Here is a 21,914-nt window from a genome sequence, read left to right as displayed (position 1 = left end):
TCTCTCACTGTCCGCTCTGCCTATCAAAAGAAAGAATATTTCAATCTGTGGTTGGTTTAATCTGCAGACGTACAGCCCACAAATACAGAGCACCAACTCTGTTTTCAGCTGGATGCTCGGGTCACTGTCGCAGTCACACTCTTTAGTGACTAATTCCTCATCTAAAGGTTGTATCGGTGCAAATGCATATGTTCGTTACAGAGGTGCATATAAACAACCTGTAAAAATCTGACTTTGATTTCCCACAGAAACGTTGTCTGCAAACACTGGAGACGCCCCCATCAGCAAGCCCCCACAGCCACACGTGAAAAGGTACAATGGTCAGCGCTCGGAGGCCCGCCTCTCCTAACACTGGATAAACAATGCGCGCTAAAGGCCTCCTCTTTCCTCCTAGCTTCCATCCACAAATAAAATGGTTCCAGAAAGACGATGTTGTCATCTTGAAGATACAAGTAAGGAATGTCAAGGATTACAGATGTAAATACTTCCGAGACAGGGTCGTTTTCAGGTAGGTTGATATGCGCCGTGTGCTGGGCCACAGGACTGGCCCGTGGCACCGGAAAGGCTGACTGGGTTCTCTCTCCTAGCGCCTGGGTGGGAGACAAGTTCTACAGAGCTGATTTGGAGCTGCAGGGCAGCATCAGAAAAGACAGCTGCAGGTGCGTCATCAGAAACGACGAGCCCGTGATTACTCTGGCGAAAGAGAGAAGGGAGCCGTGGCGCGGCCTGCTCAGACACAGGGTGAGTGCCGGTGACGGAGGCTGGCGGCCGTGGCTCCGAGGGTGACTCTGTGTTCACTTACGGCAGCTGTTCTGTTGGACAGAATCCGAATGTGGCTTTTGATTTTGACCACTGGGAAGAGTGTGAAGAGGACAGCCACTTCTCCAAGGGTAGGACCTGGGCACCCACTCCCTGGAGGGGCTGGGGCCCTGTGTGCCGGCGTGGACATATCCCTCAGCTGACTTTAGGGATCCCACCTTTATGGAAATGGGCCGTTAATAAAGCCAGCCTTCAGAGGTCAGTGTTCTCTTTATGGTGTCCTGGTGCTGAGTGTTCCAGTCTGGGGACTTGCTGACCTTTGGTTAAAAACATAACCTTCTTACAACACTTTTACAGATTCTCTTCCCTAGAATAACTTACTTACAAGCAGACCTCCTCGTTTCTTGCCTAAAATAATGAAAATATAAAATTAGCCGCAAGGTGGAGCTAGAGGCAAAGGCACATCTTTGGGTGGGGGACAGATTCGCTCCTTACCACGCATTCAGCATGTTTCTGATGATGCCTCACTCTTGCAGCTGTGACTTCTAAGAGGCTGCCCTGCAAAGTGGCAGAGGTGGTCGGACCCAGCAGCAGCGCTTCGGAGGCTGACGGGAGTGAGAGTGAGTGAGACTGAAGTCCCGCCGGCAGCCCGAGACTTGGAACAACCATGGCTGTGGCCGTGTGTTGGAAGTTAAGAAAACAAGTGATGCTACCCAAACCGTCTTTCACCTCAAGGAGGAATTATTGCCAAGGGTCATCTTATGCTTCAGGATTGGTAATGGTGACAGATTTCCTGGTCAGTTAAAAACAGGCTGATAAGACCAGCATTGTGGCGCAGCAGGTTGGGCCTCCGCCTGCGACACTGACGTCCCATATGAATGCTGGTTCCAATCCTGGCTGTTCTACTTCTAATCCAGCTCCCTGCTAATGCTCCTGGGAAGGCAGCAAAGTACCGTGGGTACTTGGGCCCCTGCCACCCACGTGGGATGGAGTCCTGGGCTCTTGGTTTCCATCTGGCCCATCCCTGGCTGTTGTGGCCATTTGTGGAATGAACCAGCAGATGGAAGATACTCTCTCCTCTCTCTTTCTCTCTCTCTTTCCCTCTCTTTCTGCCCCAGGGCTGTCACTCTGCCTTTCAAATAAATTTTAAACCGTGGTTGCTATGAGAAGGTTGTCAGGAGGGTGGGAGCAGAGGAGCAGCGCGCTGGCCCTCCTGGCCTGGCTGTGCTGCCTGGCACAGCCGTCGCCTCAGCTCGTCCTGACGCACTCAGCTCTGAGTGGCAGCGCAGACCCTGCCACTCGGTGAGGAACGTGCAGGCCCGAGTCGGCCACTCGCTGCTCTCCCCTGCTGTGCTGAACAGCCTCGGACCTGCCCGTCGCCCTCTGCAGCGGCCTCGCGGGGGTCGCCATAGCTGCCTCCGAGCACTACCGATACCCACCCCGGCTCCTCCGAGTGGGTCTGCCTCGGAGCCGGGGTGAGTGCCGGGGGCCGCACAGTGCCTGCTGGCAGGCCCAGCGCCCTCTGGAGAGGCGGCTGCTGCTTCCGAGTGACCTGCGCTCCCAGGTTCTTTTGTGGCAGAAACTTTCAAGGACCTGCGTGGTGCCCAGAGGGGACTCAGAACACCTGCCGTGATGACGGCCTCGTCCTCGGGGAAGGCGGCGTCACCGAGGTCTGGGAAGAAGCGTGGGCCGCCCCTCTGCTGCGGGCTTCTCTGCTCGTGGGGAAGGTTTAAGGTGAGCTGTTGGGAACCGTGAGGCCCCCTGGACTTCCTCGGCAGCAGCTGAGTGGGAAACGCGTTGGCCCATCGCAGCTGCACGGACATCTTGGTTCTTTACGTCCCGGAGCGCAGACGCCTGAGCGCACGTGGTCCGGTGAGCGGCCTTGGGTCATACTCTGGCCCTCAGTTTCCTTATCTGTAAAGCGAGGCCCTGCCCACCTCGGGGAGCCTGTGCAGAGCCAGAGCTGGCGCGTGCTCTGCGTGGGGGCTCTGGGGGCAGTGCCTTGCTGCTGCGCCTCTCACGGGGACTGCAGGTGGCAGGAGGCAGACCGGTCAGGAAGGGAGGGGTGGTTTCCTTGTCCTCAGCCGGTTGGTGAAGCTGTTGACTCCGCGGGGTGCCTCCTGTGTCAGCTGCTGCAGGCGGGGTCGTGGTGGACAGAGGCCCCGCGCCGTGTCCTGTGCTCACCATGGCACAGGCTTGGGTTGGGTCGGCAAGGGGTTTTTTTTGCTGTCTGTGTCCCAGCCAAGCGGTGGGGTCCTGCCGTCCGAGAAGAGACTGCAGGCCAGCTCCCCCGTGCGGCTCAGCGTGAAAGCCCTGGGCAGGCAGCGGCTGGGTTTAAGCCTGTTTCTTTGTTCAGACGTTCAGCTTTTCCTGATGTCTGTGAGCACGTGGTCACCGCCTTCCTGTACCGCTGTAGCGTCTGTACTGATTTCATGCGTTGAGTAATTTCTTAGGCGCGAGGGGAAAGCACCTTTGTCGTGGCTTCTGAGGTTGTGCGCAGTCATGGGTGTGGGGCGTCTGTTGTGTTAGCAATAAAGCTTCCGTGTTCTGACAGAAACGTGTCCCACGTGTTTCCTCCCGCGTGCCCCTGCAACATCAGATCCCACTCGCGGCCCCTTCTGCCTGGCCCAGGAGGCCAGAGAGGGCTGCTGGGGGTTCGGGGGCACGGACCTGCGAGCGTGAGGGCAGCTCTGCGCCGGGGCTGCCTCCTGCAGCCTGACGTGGCCCGGCCGGGCCCTTTGCTGGCTCAAGACAGAGGCGGCGGCGTCTGAGCAGCGAGGAGAGCAGGCGGTAAAGCACTGGGCCTGCCTGCCTGCCTGAAACGTCCCGTCAGCGGAAGCGGAAGCCCCGAGGCCTGCAGAAGCACACACTTGCTGCTGGCGGCGATGCAGGAATGCGCTTTATTCGCGGCAGCGTGTTGTGTCCCTCGGGCAGGCACACAGCAGCCGCTGGGCCGTGGCTGCACCTGCCGGGGTCACCGTACACGCCTGGAACCCACCCAGACAATTAAGGATACCAAAAATAATATTACATAAGCATCTGATACAATTCTTCTTAAGAAAAAAATCAGGAAGAAATACCACAAATACTGCTTACAAAAATAAACTCCTCACAGCGTTGAGTTGGTTACAAGACACAAACTTGTCACTTGGGGTCTGGCTCCGGCGGCACAACTTCCATGAGCATCTGGAGGTGCATGGTGATGGGCTCTGGAACACAAGCAGCGGGCGGGTGGTTGGTTAGCGGAGCGTGCGTGCCCACAGACGGCTGTCCCCGGAGCCGCGCTGGGGCTTTGGAGCGAGCTGTTTCCATTAAGGAATTAGGAAGCTGCCAAGTATTTAACTGCCACTAACCAATGCACACTCTAGGAAAACTAAGTTACACATATACTTACTACCAGTGTCTAAGTCACTAGGACTTCTGTTTATTTAAAGTGTAAGATCACTCATTGGTTTTTACCACCTTAACCCAACTTCTACCAACTTCTGTAGGCAGCAGCTTGCTGAATCTTCTAGAGCTGAGAAACAAGATCTATTTAGTGTCGTGGGCTTCCAAAGCCTGCTTCCGTCATCCTGGCCAGATTATCTGTTGCCATGATCAAATCCAAGTTTTTTTTTTTTTTTTTTTTAAGATTTCCTTATTTATTTGAAAGTTAGAATTAGAGCTATCTGCTGGTTCACTGCCCATATGGCCACAACGGCCAGGATTGGGTCAAGTCCCCACATGGGTGGCATCTTCTGCTTTTCCCAGGCCACTGGGAGGGAGCTGGATCAGAAGTAGAGCAGCCAGGCCAGGAGCCAGTGCCCACACGGGATGCTGCCATCAAAGGTGGCAGCTTTTCCTGCTGCACCCACAACGTGGGCCGGAAGGCTGTTTCCTCTCACACGAATGCATTTCCTTATTTCCTTTCCCTTCTGTAGGAGTGCCCACAACCTCACTCCTTCCCAGCGCAGGGTTGAGGTCAGAGTAGAGACGGGGGGAGGGGCTGTTTCAGGAAGGAGACAAGTGCCTGGTGGAAATAACAATATGTTGCTGCTGTTTCACTCTTAATCAACATGAACTAAATTCTCTCGCCACTGTCAGGTCAGTAACGGCACCGATCTCATGGCCCAGGAAGTGGAGGTGGAGAGGACCCAGCGTGCTCAGGCATTCTCAGTCCTGGCTGGCAGGGTCTGAAGCCCAGGTCTCTGCTGGCCCTCTGGTCGGGTTCTACTGGTCATCCCCTGGCTGTCCCCCCTGTGTGTGTGGTCTATAAATGGCACGCACAGGAGTGCCTGCAGGGGAGGCTGCGCCTTGCTGGTGAGACAAACTGAGCAGCGGGCAGGTTTTCAGCCACAGGACTCAGTAACACCACGGGGCTGTGACAGGCCAGACACTGCTGGGATTACATCGTACACAACCCACTTCCTGTCTTCAGGGAGCTTACAGAGCAGGAGGCAGGCCCTGGTGGGGGTGCTCGGGAGCCTGGGAAGACTTTGATGAGGAGGGTTGGTGCACTTCAATTTGTTGTGCAGGCCAGCGCCGCAGCTCACTAGGCTAATCCTCCACCTAGCGGCGCCAGCACACCAGGTTCTAGTCCCGGTCGGGGCGCCGGATTCTGTCCCAGTTGCCCCTCTTCCAGGCCAGCTCCCTGCTGTGGCCAGGGAGTGCAGTGGAGGATGGCCCAAGTGCTTGGGCCCTGCACCCGCATGGGAGACCAGGAGAAGCACCTGGCTCCTGCCATCAGATCAGCGCGGTGTGCCAGCCGCAGTGCGGCGGCCTTTGGAGGGTGAACCAACGGCAAAGGAAGACCTTTCTCTCTCTCTCTCTCTCTCTCTCTCTCTCTCTCTCCACTCTGCCTGTCAAAAAAAAAAAAATGTTGTGCAGTTTACAACTTATGAATATAGCACTGAAGTAAAGAAAATAAGCGTAATTGAGTCTCAGAGGCGTCTTTGGCACAAGTGGACTTTAGGTGTGAAAGTGGCTTATGCAGCTAAACTTGTAGACAACAGTTGAGGGCAGGCACTTGGTACCATGATTAAGATGCCACTGGAGAGATCTGCATCCCATACTGGAGTGCCTGGGCCTGCGTCCTTGCTCCACTTCCCATCCAGCTCCCAGCTAACAACGCACATCCTGGGAGGGAGCAAATGGTGGCTCAAGAACCTGAGTCCCAGCCGGCGCCGTGGCTCAATAGGCTAATCCTCCACCTTGCGGCGCCGGCACACCGGGTTCTAGTCCCGGTTGGGGCGCCGGATTCTGTCCCGGTTGCCCCTCTTCCAGGCCAGCCCTCTGCTGTGGCCAGGGAGTGCAGTGGAGGATGGCCCAAGTGCTTGGGCCCTGCACCCCATGGGAGACCAGGAAAAGCACCTGGCTCCTGGCTCCTGCCACCGGATCAGCGCGGTGCGCCGGCTGCAGCGGCGGCCATTGGAGGGTGAACCAACGGCAAAGGAAGACCTTTCTCTCTCTGTCTCTCTCTCACTGTCCACTCTGCCTGTCAAAAAAAAAAAAAAAAAAAAAAAAAGAACCTGAGTCCCTGCCACCCCGTGTGGGAGAGCCACATGGAGTTCCCGGCTCCTGGCTTTGGCCTGGCCCAGCCCCAGTTGTGGGCATTTGGAGAGCAAACCAGAAGAAGGAAGATCTCTTTCTGCCTTTCAAATAAGTGAAAAGTAGACTACATTTAATAAAAATAAATAGTTGTCTTTTTTAAAAACAGATGCAAATGACTGCCGGATGGAGGAGAGACCTGCGGCAGCACAGGCCTTGTCACTCTCCCAGCCCTGGCTCTGTCACTGAGCGACTGGCGTGCCAGTGAGCTCTTAGCTGGTACGCGCGTGTGTCAGGCAGAGGAACGTGGTGTGCTGAAGATAAACATACTTAACACTAGTGAACCGCACTCATCAGAGGTCACGGTGGCCATCTAAGCTTACAGGTATTTTAAGTTAAAAAGGAAATGAGGGACAGGTGTTTAGCAGTCAGGACCCCGTGTCCCACACAGGAGTGGCTGGGTTCAGGCTCTGGCTTCTGAGGCCAGTTTCCTGCTCACACAGACCGTGGGAGGCAGACGCGACCGTGTCAACAAGGGAGGCCCGGACAGTGAGGCGGCAGATGGGAGCTGTCTCCCTCTCTCTCTCCCTCTCCCCCTTCTCTCTCCCTCGCCCTCGCCCTCCCTCTCCCTTCTCCCCTCTCCCCTCTCTCCCCTCTCCCTCTCTCTCCCTCTCTCCCCTCTCCCCTCTCCCCTCTCCCTGCTCCCTCTCCCCCCTCCCCCTGCCCCAGCCCCCCTCCCTAAGATTCTGTTTAAAATGCTTTGCTTTCCCTTCCTGCCTGGCAGGCGAAGTGATGGAAACAGGCGGCCCAGGACGGGCCCGGAGGTGTTCAGCCGGGGGCGGTGGTACACTGTGGGGCGCTGCAGCTCTGTGCTTTCATAGCGGAACCACCTGATGTGATACTTACTTGAGATTTTCTGAGCCCATTCAAACTTGTAGTAGACGAAAAGGAAGTAAAATACAAGGCCGCTCAGGATAAATAACACACAGTAGAGATACTCCCACGCTGGGTTAGTGATGACTGGGGCCAGGACCAAAAACGCAGCTATGAAGGTCACCAGGATGGGGATGAAGATGGGCACCTGCAAGCAGAGCAGCGAGGGGTCAGGGCTGGCTGTGCGGCTGCGTGCGTCCGTCTGTCTTGCTGTCGATGTTTTTCACTGAAGTATGGAGTATGGTGACCTCTACGTGACCCCTCCAGTTTTAGGAACTTCTGTCAGCTTGTCAGTCTTACCTCATCTACTCCACCTTTTCTTTTTCCTAGAATACGAAGAACCCACTGGACACCGTGTCACTGTGCACATCTCAGTGTGTCTCTGATGAGTTCAGTGCCATTCTTCTCCCTCCCTTTTGTGGTAAACAAACTGGAAGATGGACCCTCTACGCTCTACATAGAGCTTCGTGTGACGGCATCCTGCTGCTGCCTTGGCCTTGGCCTCTGTCCCCCGTATTCCCTGCACACTGGTAGCTAGGTTTAGAGGCACGAATACTTCCTGGTGGAGCAGTGCACTTCCATCAGGCACATGTCTGTCTGTCCACTTTGGAATTCCTAAGGTCTGTCAGTGGGCTTAGGAGAGGGAGAGCGGTCCAGTCCCACCATGAGAAATGTCCCTGTTAACCTCCTGGTTTTGAACTGGAGGTGAAGCTTGAGTGGTTTAGCCTCTCCTGCTAACATTGCCTTGATTCATTGCTTCACCGAGGGTACAAAGGAGTCGCCTAATGCTGTGGAACTGTGGAGTGAGGACCTTCACCTGCCGTCCGGTTATTCTGCATTCGCGTTTATGCCGGGTGCCTATGCTTGACTCTTGGTCTCCGTTGTCAGGGGCTCAGGGACTGTGTGTATTTGGCCGCTTCAGCCCACGGCGCTGTGGTATTCTTCATGACGGCCGCTGTCGTGTCATTGCCAGCTCCCAGGTGCTGTGCTGGCCGTGCTGTTCCCCGTTCCCCGGGGCACCCTGTTTAGTAGGAAGTGGCTTCAAAGACCCTCGTGCAGGGTCTGGAGTATGCTTTGTTCTTTTGCAAGGACAGAAAAAACTTTTTTCAAGAAGGGAAAAAATTTCATATATCCATACTGACATTTCCAATTCCAATGTAAGATTATATGTATTTTTTATGCCTTTTTTTCCTGAAAATCTTGTTTCTTAATCATATAAACATAATAATGCACCTATAAGAAATTCCCCAGGAACTACACGAGTAGGAACGTAAGTCACTGGACCTTTAAGGCGCTGTGTGGTTGGTTAACGCACGAAGGGGATGAACAGTCCTGGTAATCCCCTTCTCCGTGGCTGTCACCTGCTTGTCACACAAGCAAGGCTTCTTTTGCTCCTTTGTTAATTTGGGGGTTTCATTTTTTCCCTTTTCATATTTCTTCCATGAGAATAAACACATATACATAAACTTATATGTTCACCTTCCACTGCTGTTTAGGAAGTAGCAAATGACACAATCATAGCTTTGCCCCTGGCCTTGCTCCTGCAGCACATCCAGAGATGCTGACATAGTCAAATGTGAAGTGAGTGATCATCCGTTTCCTGTTGCTGCTAACTATGGTGTGGGTGGCTGAAACACCATTTGAGTGTTGCCTGTTGGCTTTGGGGTCGTGTTGAACCTTTTGCTGATAGAATTGGTGCCTCAAGAAAGAACCTTGTGTATATTTCACATGTCTGCAGTTTCTCTTTGGGATTGGGATAAAGGGCCAAAGAGCAAATGATTGGATAGTTTTGCCAGGTACCGCCCCGAGGGGCAGGGCTCCACACCCAGTGCCAACGGGCAAGGGAGTGAGCTCGTCTTTGCTGCCCACCTGGTGGGCCGCAAGTGCTACTTCTCCTCGTTCTGGCCTGCTTGCTTGATGAGCTTGCTGGGATTCGGAGCTTCTTTGTTTTCATGTGTAAGTGCCTTTGCATTTTTGTTTGAACTTTTAAAAAAAATTTTTTTCTTCAAGGACTGGTGTTTCCCATCTCAATTGTTGGGAACTCTTTCTTTTGGGGGGGGGGGGCAGGGGAGGATATCACCTGCAAAGACTGCCCGCCCCCATTCTGCTGTGTGTGTGTTTCACTTGCTTTTTAAAAAGACTGATTTTTTTCTCTTTATTACTTCTGGAATTTGAGTCCTGGGCAGGCTGCCTGCATTCACGGCTTACAGAGCAGTTCACACTTCATTTGCGCATCAGCACCCTAAGTCTAGAGTCTGTGGTCTTTCAGGTTTCCCACCTAGAGGTCTAACCTCCTTACATTGATACATAATTTAAATTTTAAAGAGACAGAGGGGACAAACTCTCCAGATTCCTGCTGGGCATAGTCAAGGGCCAAAAACTCAATCCAGGTCTCCCACGTGGGCGGCAGGCACCCAGCTGGGGGGCCGTCACCACTGCCTCTCAGGCTCTGCACTGGCAGGAAGGGCCGGGACTGAAACGCAGGTCCCACGGAAAGGGATGGGAAGTGGGCATCCTAATGCCCACAGCAGGGGATTATTTTTGTTTTTTTTTTGTGTGTGTGTGTGTGTTTAATTTTGGGGACCGAGGTATTCTTTTCCATTATCTTTTCATTGGAATCATTTGCATAAAGGCTGTTGATTTCAGTGTGTGGATGTTATATCTTACCACTTTATTAATAGTTTGTTCTTTGATTCCTTTGTATCTTCCAGATACATAATTATACAATCTTCAAAAGGTTTTAAAGACTTTAAAAATTATTTTCTGCCTCTCACACCCCAAATTGCTTTCTTCTTTCTATATCCCTTGCTAGTATATTCAAAACAATGCTAAATGGGGACCAGCATTGTGGTGTAGTGGGTAAAGCTGGTTCGAGTGCCCTCTGCTCCACTTCTGATCCAGCTCCCTGCTAATGCACCTGGGAAAGCAGTGGAAGATGGCCCAAGTGCTTGGATCCCTGCACCCCTGTGGGAGACCTGGATGAAATTAATGTTCCCATAATATTCATTTTCCATGAACTTTTTAAAGACCCCCTCATTGGCAAGGATTTTAAAAAAAATGTTGCCTCAAAATAAACTTGCCTTTAAGTATCTTCACATAATGTACTGAGAAATTCTGTTTGTTTGTTTGTTTTTGACAGGCAGAATTAGACAGAGAAAGAGACAGAGAGAAAGGTCTTCCTTCCGTTGGTTCACCCCCTAAATGGCTGCTGCGGCCGGCGCACCGTACTGATCCGAAGCCAGGAGCCAGGTGCTTCCTCCTGGTCTCCCATGGGGTGCAGGGCCCAAGCATTTGGGCCATCCTCCACTGCCCTCCCGGACCACAGCAGAGAGCTGGACTGGAAGAGGAGTGACTGGGACAGAATCCGGCGCCCCGACCGGGACTAGAACCCAGGGTGCCGGCGCCGCAGGCGGAGGATTAGCCTAGTGAGCCGCAGCACCGGCTGGGAAATTCTTAAAATCAGATTTTCCTGGTATTCGTTTGTTCCAGATCACTGAAAAAGAACTCTGAAAGAAGCGAGAGTGATTGCGTATTCCTTACAGAGTGATTGCTCTCTCCTCCCTGACACCTCGGCTTCTCGATGTTATTAGGTTTTTCTGCTCTTGGTTTTCTGCATTCGTTATTGTGCTTTCTGAGTTGCCTGTTTTCCTGTTTATTCATCCAAGTATCGAATGTGAGGAAGTTCTTCACGTGCTGTGTAGACGGTGCCCGGGCCTCCGTCTCCTCCCACTGTTGCTCCAGCCGTGTGCGCACGCGCAGTGCCCATGTCCTCTTGGCCCCACAGGTTTGTCTTCTTGAGTTCCGGTTTTGTTGCCTCACAGAGAACGAGACTTGTATTATTTTTTGAAATATTAAATTTTCCTTTGTGGTGGCAGAGGAGGTCACGTGCCAGTCCTGTCTTGGATGCACTTGGAGAGGCGCGTGTTGGGGGGTCCAGAGTTGGAGCCGTAGCTGGTGATGTTTCCAGTCCCGGGCCTCTTCCTAGTGGAGTGTCTGGCTCCACGCTGGCTGGAGGAGGTGTGCTCGCTGCTCCCTGCCGGTCCTGCGGTCTCTGCTCACAAGCACTTCGCAAGGGTGTGGGAGCTGGATGGCTGCGTGGATGGATTTTCATCATCATCTCCTCACCGGGAGATTGTGCATTGCCAAATGATCTGGCTTTGTCCTGGGCAACGCTGTAGGCCTGAGTGCTTGTCTGACACGTCTCGCCCTTGTTTTCTGAGTTTTAATTTGCCTGCTGCTGCTTTGCCTATCCTCTTATGTTTGATTTTCTTTAATTAATTTATTTTTACAGATCATTTACTTGAGAAGCAGAGTGACAGAAAGGGCTTCCATTCACTGGTTTCCTCCCCAAATGGCCACAACGGCAGGAGCTGGGCCAATCTGAAGCCGGAGCCAGAAGCTTCTCGGGTCTCCCACGTGGGTGCAGGGCCCCAAGCACTTGGACCATTCTCCGCTGCTTTCCCAGGCCATAGCAGAGAGCTGGATTGGAAGAGGAGCCACCGGGACTCGAACTGATGCCCACATGGAATGCCATGCAGCAGGCAGATGCTTAGCCCACTGTGTCATAGCGCCAGCCCCTTATGTTTGATTTTCCACAGCTTCATAAACCTTCCTGCTAAAAACCTCTCAATAAGCCAGCTGTGCACAGCTGACAGGCTCGTTCTCCCGTCTCACGTCACTCGTATTTCTGTCAACACTCAGCGTGTACTTCTGTCAGTCTTCTGCCCTTGAAGAGAGCCAGTCTGTGGGAAAACACTCCCTAGGAGAGTATTTTCCTTATTTCAAGTCGGAAAACTATCTTGCATTGTAAAAAAAAAATTTCAAATTCCCAGCTCGAAAACGGCTAAAGCAACAGTAGAGGTCTGCGTAGCTCACAGCCAGCACGCTGCGCGCTTCACAGGTGTCTGCGCTGAGCAGAGTCACGTGGCTCACGCAGGGCCGCCCAGCCTGACACGTGCTTCTCGCTTCCCTGGCGTGTGTGGTGCCTTTGGAATGTGACTTCAAACCTCACATGCATGTTTTGTTGAAAACTTCCTGCTGCCTTTGGCAATTTACTCATTTTCTCATATAAACATGAGCTGGAAGTGGAAGGATTAGGAGATTCAAGATTATATAGAGATGTTGGGACCGGCACTGTGGTGGAGTCCTGGCTGCTCCACTTCCAATCCAGCTCCCTGCTGATGCACCTGGGAAAGCAGTGGAAGTTGGCCCAAGTGCTTGAGCCCCTGCACCCACGTGGGAAGAAGCTCCTGGCGCCTGGCCCAGCCCTGGCCATTTGGGGAATGAACTGGCAGGTGGAAGATCTCTGTCGCTTCCCTTCTCTCTACCTTTCAAATAAACAAACCTTTAAATTTAGAGCTGTTACAAACTTCAAAAGGCAACAACAAAGGAGCCTGACACATATTCTCCCAAGAAAACATTAACCAGGAAGATGTTCTCGTGGGCACCCCCATGCAGCTCATTATCCAGGGTCTTATATGATGTGCTCCATTTCTTTTGTCACCTCCTCCCCTATTTGAGAAATGTGTCTTCTGTGGGCAGTGATGTGGCGTAATGCCTGCAGTGCTGGCATCCCATATGGATGCTGGTTCCAGTCCCGGCTGCTCTACTTCCAATCTAGCTCCCTGTTAATGCACCTGGGAAAACAGTGGAGGATGGCCCAAGCACTTAGGAGACCCAGAAGAAGCTCCTGGCTTCAGATTGGCCCAGCCGTGGCTGTTGGGGCCATCTAGGGAGTGGACCAGTGATGGAAGACCTCTCTCTCTCTCTGTCCTTCTGTCTGCATAACGGACTTTGAGATGAATAATCTTAAGAAAATAAAGTGTCTGCTGGTAAAGGCTGTGCCTTTGTTCTGAGAGTCACCCTAACCGTTAGAGCTACCACAGCTGTCAGAACCAGTGGTGGCCAGGAGGTGCCGACCCTTAGATATTTTACATGATAGGTTATATTATCTCCTATGTATGCCCACATAATAGCGTCAGCCCCTCCCTTTAGGTGTGGTCTACAAGAAGCAGTAAGGAAACTGGCTAGGCGTCCTCGCCCCACGGCTGTGCACAGGCTGGCCTGGCCTGCGGCCTGCACTGACCACACGCTGCTCACTGGGCTCTTGCTCAGTGCAGAGCCGTCTACGTCACTGTAAGAAACCAAAGCCGCTCGTGACCGCGGGACACTCAGCTTACCTTGATGGGCCTTTCCAGTTCTTTCCTTGTAAACCTCATCACGATGAGTCCTAGAATCGTCAGGCCATAAAACAGCCATGTGGCAAAACTGAAGTAATTGACGAGGGAGTTTATGTCACCAGGAATGATATAAATGGTCGCAACGATCCCCTGGTGGACAGAAGAGCAAATTTTAGGTCATCGGTGCATGGAAACCCGGTCCTCACCGCTTCGCAGACGGCCAGAGCAGCGGTTTCCCTGTGCACAGCACTAGCGTGACAGAGACCCCGGGCAGCCCACCCGGGCAGGGGTTAAACCGGACTTGGCCGTGGGGTCTGTTCTCTGAAGCCTGGGAAGCGGCTTGGGAAAGCCAAACGTTTAAGGATGTGGTTCAACGCAAGGACTGAGCGTGGACGGGTCTGACCAGCCCTGCCTACCGGTGACTTTCCCTTCCAGAGTTCTCCACACAGGCAGGACCTCGGACGATGAAGCTCAGGTCTGGTCTGGGCCTGTGCTGGTTGCATGGCCCTGGACTGGTCTTTCCCCGCTGTGGGTCTCGCTGTCTCCATGGTGAGCAGGTTGATGGACAGCAGAGGGGTGGGGAGCTTGGACAGAAGGCTAGGAATGTGGGTGTCCTGGGACCCCAGAGTGGTGACACACAACCGAGGACCATCCCCCACAGAGCCCCTGACCTCTGAGTTGGGAGTGGCTGCTGTCAGTCACCACTAGTACAATGCATCAGTCTTCTCTGGGCCAGTGGGCCAGTGTCGTTTGTTAGAAGGACCCAGAACAAAGGACACATGTGGAAGATCCACACGGTGGCTGTCGTGGATAAATTCCGGGGGCGCAGCCAGGTGAATTGCTTGTTTGAACTGTCCTGGGTTTTGTTTCAATGCAAGGATCTTGGGAACCTGGGCTTAGCAGTGTGCATCTGTCACCGTGCAAACTGGGGGCCCTCTGCCCTCCAGGTGGGCGCTATTGTGCAGGTCCCATACGTACGTAAAAGATGATGGCAGGGGCTGGGGTCAGGCGCCTGACACTGATGTAAGAGAGCACTTTGAGCATGTGGCCTTCCCGGCCGGCCACATAAACGAGTCTGAAAAACAAGCACACAGCCATCAGCAGCTTGTCCCACAGGCCCTGAGTTAGTGTCCGAGTCCCACTCCTGAGGCCACAGAGGGCCCGCTGGGCAGCCTGGTCGCCCTCCTGGAGGAGGAACCAGGAGCGAAGAGCGGCAGAGAGGAAGGCACCCGGCATGAAGTTGGCAGAGCAGGAAGAGACACTGGAGAGGCCCCGAGATCTTTGAGGCTTAACATATGTGAGAAACACGGGTCCTGGGGGAAGAGCCGGGACCTCAGCACCTAGGGCTGCCGGCAGAGCAGACAGGCGGTGCTGATCCTATGCTACGAAACAAGCCAAAGGAGGGGCGGCTCCGCACGCAGGGATAGTCCGGTAATCTGGAGGATGCTTAACGCTTTAGAGAAAGGCACTGCGTCCCACGTCCGAGTGCCGGCCGCTCGGCCTCTGAGCCAGCAGCAGACGGTGACTCAGGTGCGCGGGCCCAGCCCCAGCCATCACCTGCATGTGCATGTGGGGAGTGAACCAGCGGACGGAATGCAGGTTTCTCTCTCCGCTAGTTCCCTCTGCCTCCCGAGTAGATGAAAAAAAAACATGAAAAGATAATCGAGAAGATGATCTAAGCATTTCTTCAAAAAGTGGCCATAATTAAAGTTTCAATTAGAGACCAGTGGAAAAAATGGGTTGGAACCTGGATCTGAAGTACAGAGAGCTGGAAAACGCAGGTGAGAAATACAAGAAATTCACGATCAGAAACAACGTAAGGCGAATTTAAAATGCAGAAAGCTTTATGATGCGGAGACCAGCGCTCGACCTGAGACACCAACAGCCCCGGATGTAGACATCGCAAAGAAGGAGACTCTTACAGGCTACTGGATTTAGATGATGAGCCCGAGTTAGCATGAACTATAGCAAACGTCATGAGAAACGGTATCCAGAGTGATGAGGGAACTTTCAGATTGGAATTCGATGTAAGTCAGCTGGCGTTCAGGACACCGGCAAGGTAAATGCACTTTTAGATGGATGGAGGCACCCACTCTGCGCTCCCAAGTCTTCTCTAGCACGAGGACAGCTCATGGCAGGGGATTTCAAAGAGCCACGTTAGGGGCCGGCGCCGTGGCTCACTGGGTTAATCCTCCACCTGCGGCGCCGGCATCCCATATGGGTGCCGGGTTCTAGTCCCGGTTGCCCCTCTTCCAGTCCAGCTCTCTGCTGTGGCCCGGGAAGGCAGTGGAGGATGGCCCAAGTCCTTGGGCCCTGCACCTGCATGGGAGACCAGGAGAAGCACCTGGCTCCTGCTTCGGATCAGCACAGTGCGCAGGCCACGGCGGCCACTGGAGGGTGAACCAACGGCAAAGGAAGACCTTTCTCTCTGTCTCTCTCTCACTGTCCACTCTGCCTATCAAAAAAAAAAAAAAAATGTCAGTAATCACATTGACTGTAAACACAGTGTTTGCCAGAGACAGGTTGGATTTGTCCAGACAGAATGAAGCCCGAGGACACTGAGAGGCTGGAGATAAGAGGAACCTGTGACCAACAACAGCCCAAATAGAGCTGCTCTGCCCACAGCCGCAGCAGATCTGTTAAGGCTTTAAAAAAGACGGAGAGTTTCTGCTCACAGAAGGAATCATCTACCGAGATATCAGAAACCAGAGCCTTCGAAACAGCAGACAAAAACTGGGCCAACTACTGTCATAGCGGAGGGTATGAACAGTACGAGTAAAAAGCTTGATAATGATAGAAAAATATGAAGCTACTGTGGAAGATACATTATTGTCAAAGCCATAGAAAACAAAAGGGGACCCACAAAATAAGGTCTTTTAAAAACGTTTTGTTCAGTGATATGTTTACTTAATTTGGAGGGCAGAGTGACAGAGCTTCACTCAATGCCTCAACAGCCAAGGCCAGTCCAGGCCAAAGTCAGGAGCCCCGAGCTCCATCTGGGTCTCCCATGTGAGTGGCAGGGGCCCAAGCACTGGGGCTCTCTTCCACTGCCTTCCCAGATATGTTAGCAGGGAACTGGATTGAGAAGTGGAGCAGGCAGCACACAAACTGGCACCCGTATGGGATTCTGGCATTGCAGGCAGTGGCTTGTTTACATGTTACTGCTGGTTTTACCTAATGATTTCATGCCTATGTGCTTGCTTTATTTGAAAAGCAGAATGGCAGATCTTTCACCTGCTGGTTCACTCCCCAAATGGCCGCACAACGCAGGGCAAAGCAAGGAGCCAGGGACTCCATCAGGGTCTTCTGCTTGAGTGGCAGAGACCAAGTGCTTGGGCCATCTTCCACTGTTGCTCAGGTGCGTGAGCAGGGAGCCGGTCTGGAAGTGGAGCAGCCGGGACTGGAAAAGGCGCTCATGGATCACAGGTGTCCCAAGTGGCGGCGCAACCTACTCTGCCACAGTACCCACCCCGAGTTTTATAGCTTCTTTACAATTGATGCAGGGTTCACATTCTATGACACTACAAAGCAATAAGAAGGCAGGAACATACAGGCCAGTAAGACCTACGTATTTAGAATTACACATTTGAACTTCAAAAAAGGCAGTGAAACTGGAAGGGCATTGATGGAAGGAAGATTTAGGCTCGAGATGCTGCTATGAGCCTCTTAAATTTCATCAGCTCTCCATAAACTGATGCGTGACTGCCCTGCATGGGAAGGGTGGGCTGGGACTGTGGCACAGTGGGCTAAGCCACTGCCTGCAGCATCAGCATCCCATATGGGTGCCAGTTTGTGTCCCCGCTGCTCCACTTGCAGTCCAGCTCCCTGCTAATGTGCCTGGGAGAGCTGTGGCAGATGGGCCACGTGTTTGCACCACTGCCACCCATGTAGGAGACCTGGATGGAGTTCTGGCTTCCGGCTTCAGCCTGCACCAACCTGGACAGCTGCGGTCATTTGGGGAGTAACCAGCAGAGAGAAGATCTCCCCTCGCCCCCCACTGCCTTTCAAGTCTTTAAAACATTTTTTTAACAGAAGTAGAGGGGGCACAGCCGTTAATTTGCTTCCTGGGGTGCCTGCATCCCATATTGGGGTGCCCGGGTTTGGGTCCTGACTCGGCTTCTGATTCCAGCCTCCTGCTCATGGGTACCCTCGGGGGGCAACAAATGACGGCTCAGGCACACAGGTGCCTGCCACCCTCATGGGAGAACCGGGCCGAGTGCCAGTCCTGGCTGTTGAGGCATCTGGGGAGTAAACCAAAGGATGGAAGATTGCTCTGTGGCTCTGTGTTTCAAAATTTTTTTTTAATGGAAGTAACTTTTGTAATTGGATTTAATTATGATAAACACTTCTGGAAAGCTAAACAGGTCAGGAGAAGTCTGACAGCAGCATGAGTCCTACCAGATTTTAATTACTAAAGCTATACAATGTTTTAATAAGCATGACAATAACAAGAACAAACCACAGTGAAACAGTGTAACAGGTGCAAGTGGGAATGATAGTGGCATTTCAAACCAAAAAGGAAAAAAAATGATTAAAAAAATAGTAGTAGGACAGCAGGTAAAGGATTAGAGAAAATAAAATTATAAGGGAACAGCTAAGTATATAATCTTAAAAGAAGGAAGATTTGTCTATGTGAGATAGAAAATTAAGAGTTCATTAAGGCAACATCCCCAATTGGACTCCATAAAAATGGTACACAACAGGGGCTGGTGTTGTGCAGCAAGCTAAGCCCCGACCTGCAATGCTGGCATCCAGGGATGAAGGGCTGGTTCAAGTCCCAGCTACTCCACTTCCAACTCAGGTCTCTGCTAATGCACCTGGGAAGGAGGCAGATGCTGGGCCAAGTACTGGGTTTTGCCTCCCACATGGGAGACCTGGATGCAGTTTCTGGCTTTAGCTTCAGCCTGGCTCAGCCCTGGCTGTTGGGGACATTTGGAGAATGAACCAGTAGACAGAAACTTGCTCGCTTGCTCTCTCCCCACCCCCTTCCTCCCTCTCTGCATTTCAAACAAACAAAACCCTTTTTAAGAAACATATAGAGGGCTGGCACAGCGGTGTGGTAGGTACAGCCTCTGCCTGCAGTGCTGGCATCCCGTATGGCCTCTGGTTCATATCCTGTGTTCCAGCTCCCTGCTAATAGCCTCAAAAAGCAATAGAAGATGGCCTAAGTGCTCTGTACCCACATGGGAGACCCAGAAGAAGCTCCTGGCTCCTGGCTTTGGCCTGGCCGAGCTCCAGTGATTGCAGTCATTTGGGGAGTGAAGCAGAGGATGGAAGACCTTTGTCTCTCCCTCTCTGTAACTCTGCCTCTCAAATAAATAAATATTTCAAAAATATATATATACAACGTAAATCAGTAGAGCACAATCCCAACTGCAAAGGACAGGTAACTCCACTGAGACGGAATATTAGATATTGCCTGGGCCTGGAGGTAGGAACAGAGATCAGCGTTCGGCAGGAGGGAGCTTTTGGGTTGATGGGAATGGCCTGGGGTTGATTGTGATGGGGTTCACATAGTTTATAAGCCTGCTAATGTAACTGAGCTGAGCCTTTACTAAGGGTAAGTTTTATGGTACTTAGACCTCAGTAGGGCTATTAAAGTTGTGTTTTTATATACTCAGAGTGAGCCACTGTTACTCGTAATAGCAGGAAAATATATGACTTTGGAATAAATCTGACAAAAGATGTGTAAGAACTGTACACCCACAACTACACCAGAACATTTTTAGAAAAAATCAGAGATGACCAGGTGAACAGCAGTCCACGCCTGTGGAGTGGGAGACTTGGCACTTCCCCGTGCAGCCCTGCCCCAAGCCCCCAAGGCTCTAAAATCCCCACAGACACGGGAAAACTGGTGACCCCTACGCTGATCCGTTGTCCCCTTTATCCAGACGGACCAAAGACCTAACGGGGAGGCCATGCAAAGGTAATGGGAGTGCCACAGGCCACTGGTCTGGACAATAGTTTCTCGTGTGTGACCCTAAAAGCACAAGCAGCAAGTGCAGAAATTGACAACGGGGGTGGCAGCCAACTGAAAAGCCTCTGCACAGGACAGAGAACAACAGAGTGAAGAGGAAACCGTCCAGCTGCGAGAAAATACTGGCAAAGCATAATCAGACTGAAGGCTGACTTCCAGAGGACACAGGGAACTCCAGAGAACAAGCAAACAACTGTGAAGGTGGACAAAGGACCCGAACAGAAAGGCCACAGCCACATGAAGCAGGCTCAGCATCACTGTCAGAGAAACGGGACTACAAGCCGCAGTGCACCGCCTCACACCTGTTCTAGCGGCCGCGATCCGAGAAGTGAAAGAGCAGCCTTGGTGAGGAGGTGGGGAGGACACTCTTGGTGGGAACCGGAATTAGCGTAGCCATTTTTGAAAACAAAACAGGGGTTCCTCAAAAAATCAAAAATAGGATTACTGTGAGATCCAGCATCCCACTTCTGGTTAAACATCCAGAAAAGTCGAAGTGTTCATTGCAGCAGCAGTCACAATAGCCAAGACACAGAGGCAGTCCAGCACCCAGGAACAAATGAAAGGCTGAGAACGTGCTGTGAAGACCCGCTGTGCCAAGGGAAGTAAGCTTGGGCACGCAAAGACAGCCAGCACATGATCTCACAGGTACAATCCCAAAATTCCAGACTCCTGGAGGCTCGGAATGGCAGAGGGGAGGTGGCCTTGGAGGGGGTGCTGGTAGCCAAAGGGAGGCCGGGAGAAGGGCTTCTGGCACCTGTTGCCCGGCAAGGTGACCATGGTTAATCACAGTGTGCCACACAAGGGGACTTCAGAAAGGTCGTGGGAACTGGACTCAAAAGTAAGTTTGTTTTGGTGCAGAAAGAATTCTGAAATCCATGTAATTTTTTTCCATCACAACACATTTTCCATACACTTTTTAAAGACTGATAAATTTCAGAGTTTCAGAATTCAAAAAAATGGGTTCTAGGGGCTGGCGGCATGGCATAGCAAGTTACACTGCCGCCTGTGAGGCTGGCATCCCACGTGGTCACCGGTTTGAGATCCGGCTGCTCCACTTCTGATCCAGCTCTGTCTCTCTCTCTCTCTGTCCACTCTGCCTGTCAAAAAAAAATAAAAAATAAAAAATATATATAGTAAGTGCATGTATATATATATGTGTGTGTGTGTGTGTGTGTGTGTGTGTGTGTGTGTGTGTGTATAGAGAGAGAGAGGTGCCTGACCTATTCACTTTCCTACAGTGAAAGAAATAATATCTAATATTTGCAAAGACATCTAGGATCTAGCTAGGATCTAAACATCCCTGTTCTTGTTCATCAGTCCTCTTTGGTTATATGTTTTGCTCAGCTTTGGTGAGGAAGGGAGAGAAGGAGGGGGAGAGAGAGATGGAGAGAGAAAGCAAGCCGAGTGCTTGGTGTTTGATCTATTTACTTTCTTATAGTGAAATAAACAATACCTAAGCAACTCTAAGAGAAAGATCTGTAGGGTCTATCTAGGATCTGTATCTGCCTGCTCTTGTTCAGTGATCCTCTTTGCTGTTTTTCTCAGCTGCGGAGGAAGGAACTGACTTATATGAACAGTGATACATTGAGGTAGACAACTTACCTTTTTGGGTTCTGTATTTCACCAAATACATGTGGCACAGCTGCACTTTGTAACTGCACATGCTGACACCTGAACTCTCTTTTTTGGGTGTAAGGGACAGCGGCCTCACAAGAAGTGAGGTTCACAGGAAGGGATGTCTCGTTCTCCCCTCCGGGCTCTTCTCCCTCCTGGCTATGCACAGGAAAACATATTCGGAAATTTTTGTCTTTAAAAAAATTTAAATGTGGGGCCGGCGCTGTGGCTCACTTGATTAATCCTCTGCCTGCAGTGCCAGCATCCCACATGGGCACCGGTTCTAGTCTCGGCTGCTCCTCTTCCAGTCCAGCTCTCTGCTGTGGCCCGGGAGTGCAGTGGAGGATGGCCCAAGTGCTTGGGCCCTGCATCTGCATGGGAGACCAGGAGGAAGCACCTGGCTCCTGGCTTCAGATTGGCGTAGCTCCAGCTGTGGTGGCCATTTGGGGAGTGAACCAACAGAAGGAAGACCTTTCTCTCTGTCTCTCTCTCTCACTGTCTGTAACTCTACCTGTCAAATAAAAAAAATTAAATGCTTTATTAATGCCTTTCTTTTTAGTTGAGACTTAGGGAAATCATTTCCTCACACTGTCGCCTCAACTAGAGAGGATGGCACACATCCAGCTGGGCCTAGAGGAACAAAGGAAGAAAAAGTCATGGCTGCCTTGTAATTGTTGGCAATTTCTGCATGCATGTTATATAGTGCATATCATATAGTGCATATTATATAGTGCACATTATATAGTGCATACCATATCGTGCATGTTATATAGTGCATATCATATTGTGCATACCATATAGTGCACACCATATAGTGCATACCATATAGTGATATTATATAGTGCATGTTATATAGTACATATTATATAATGCATGTTATATAGTGCATATCGTATAGTGCACACTATATAGTGCATATTATATAG

General features: G+C 51.7%; 2 protein-coding genes across 11 annotated transcripts in view; one reads left to right on the top strand and one right to left on the bottom strand.

The window, feature by feature from the left end:
- Positions 1-1,914, top strand: part of LOC127486210 (putative ATP-dependent RNA helicase TDRD12) — a 90,807-nt gene extending 88,893 nt beyond the window's left edge. For all 3 annotated transcript variants that reach the window (XM_089319112.1, XM_089319109.1, XM_089319110.1), the window contains 5 exons: positions 249-312; positions 395-508; positions 588-741; positions 824-890; positions 1,296-1,914. In XM_089319112.1, coding sequence (XP_089175238.1) covers positions 249-312; positions 395-508; positions 588-741; positions 824-890; positions 1,296-1,387 — 491 coding nt within the window. In that variant the 3' untranslated portion in view covers positions 1,388-1,914. The remainder of the gene's footprint in view (positions 1-248; positions 313-394; positions 509-587; positions 742-823; positions 891-1,295) is intronic.
- A 1,880-nt stretch (positions 1,915-3,794) lies between these two features.
- The window catches only part of LOC108175422 (b(0,+)-type amino acid transporter 1), a 34,589-nt gene continuing 16,469 nt past the window's right edge, over positions 3,795-21,914 (bottom strand). For 3 of the 8 annotated variants that reach the window (XM_089319115.1, XM_089319113.1, XM_089319114.1), the window contains 4 exons: positions 14,376-14,472; positions 13,398-13,547; positions 7,192-7,366; positions 3,795-3,968 (listed from right to left, as the gene is read on the bottom strand). In XM_089319115.1, the coding sequence (XP_089175241.1) occupies positions 3,904-3,968; positions 7,192-7,366; positions 13,398-13,547; positions 14,376-14,441 (456 nt within the window). In that variant the 5' untranslated portion in view covers positions 14,442-14,472 and the 3' untranslated portion in view covers positions 3,795-3,903. The remainder of the gene's footprint in view (positions 3,969-7,191; positions 7,367-13,397; positions 13,548-14,375; positions 14,473-21,914) is intronic. The other 5 variants (XR_016224699.1, XR_016224698.1, XM_089319117.1 and 2 more) reach the window with 2 other exon arrangements.

The sequence above is a fragment of the Oryctolagus cuniculus genome, chromosome 18 (genome assembly GCF_051225735.1).
Source record: "Oryctolagus cuniculus isolate XC-2025 breed Fujian yellow rabbit chromosome 18, ASM5122573v1, whole genome shotgun sequence".
Lineage (NCBI taxonomy): Eukaryota > Metazoa > Chordata > Mammalia > Lagomorpha > Leporidae > Oryctolagus > Oryctolagus cuniculus.
Note: the sequence above shows the minus strand (reverse complement) of the source record. Positions and strands in the feature narration are given on the sequence as shown.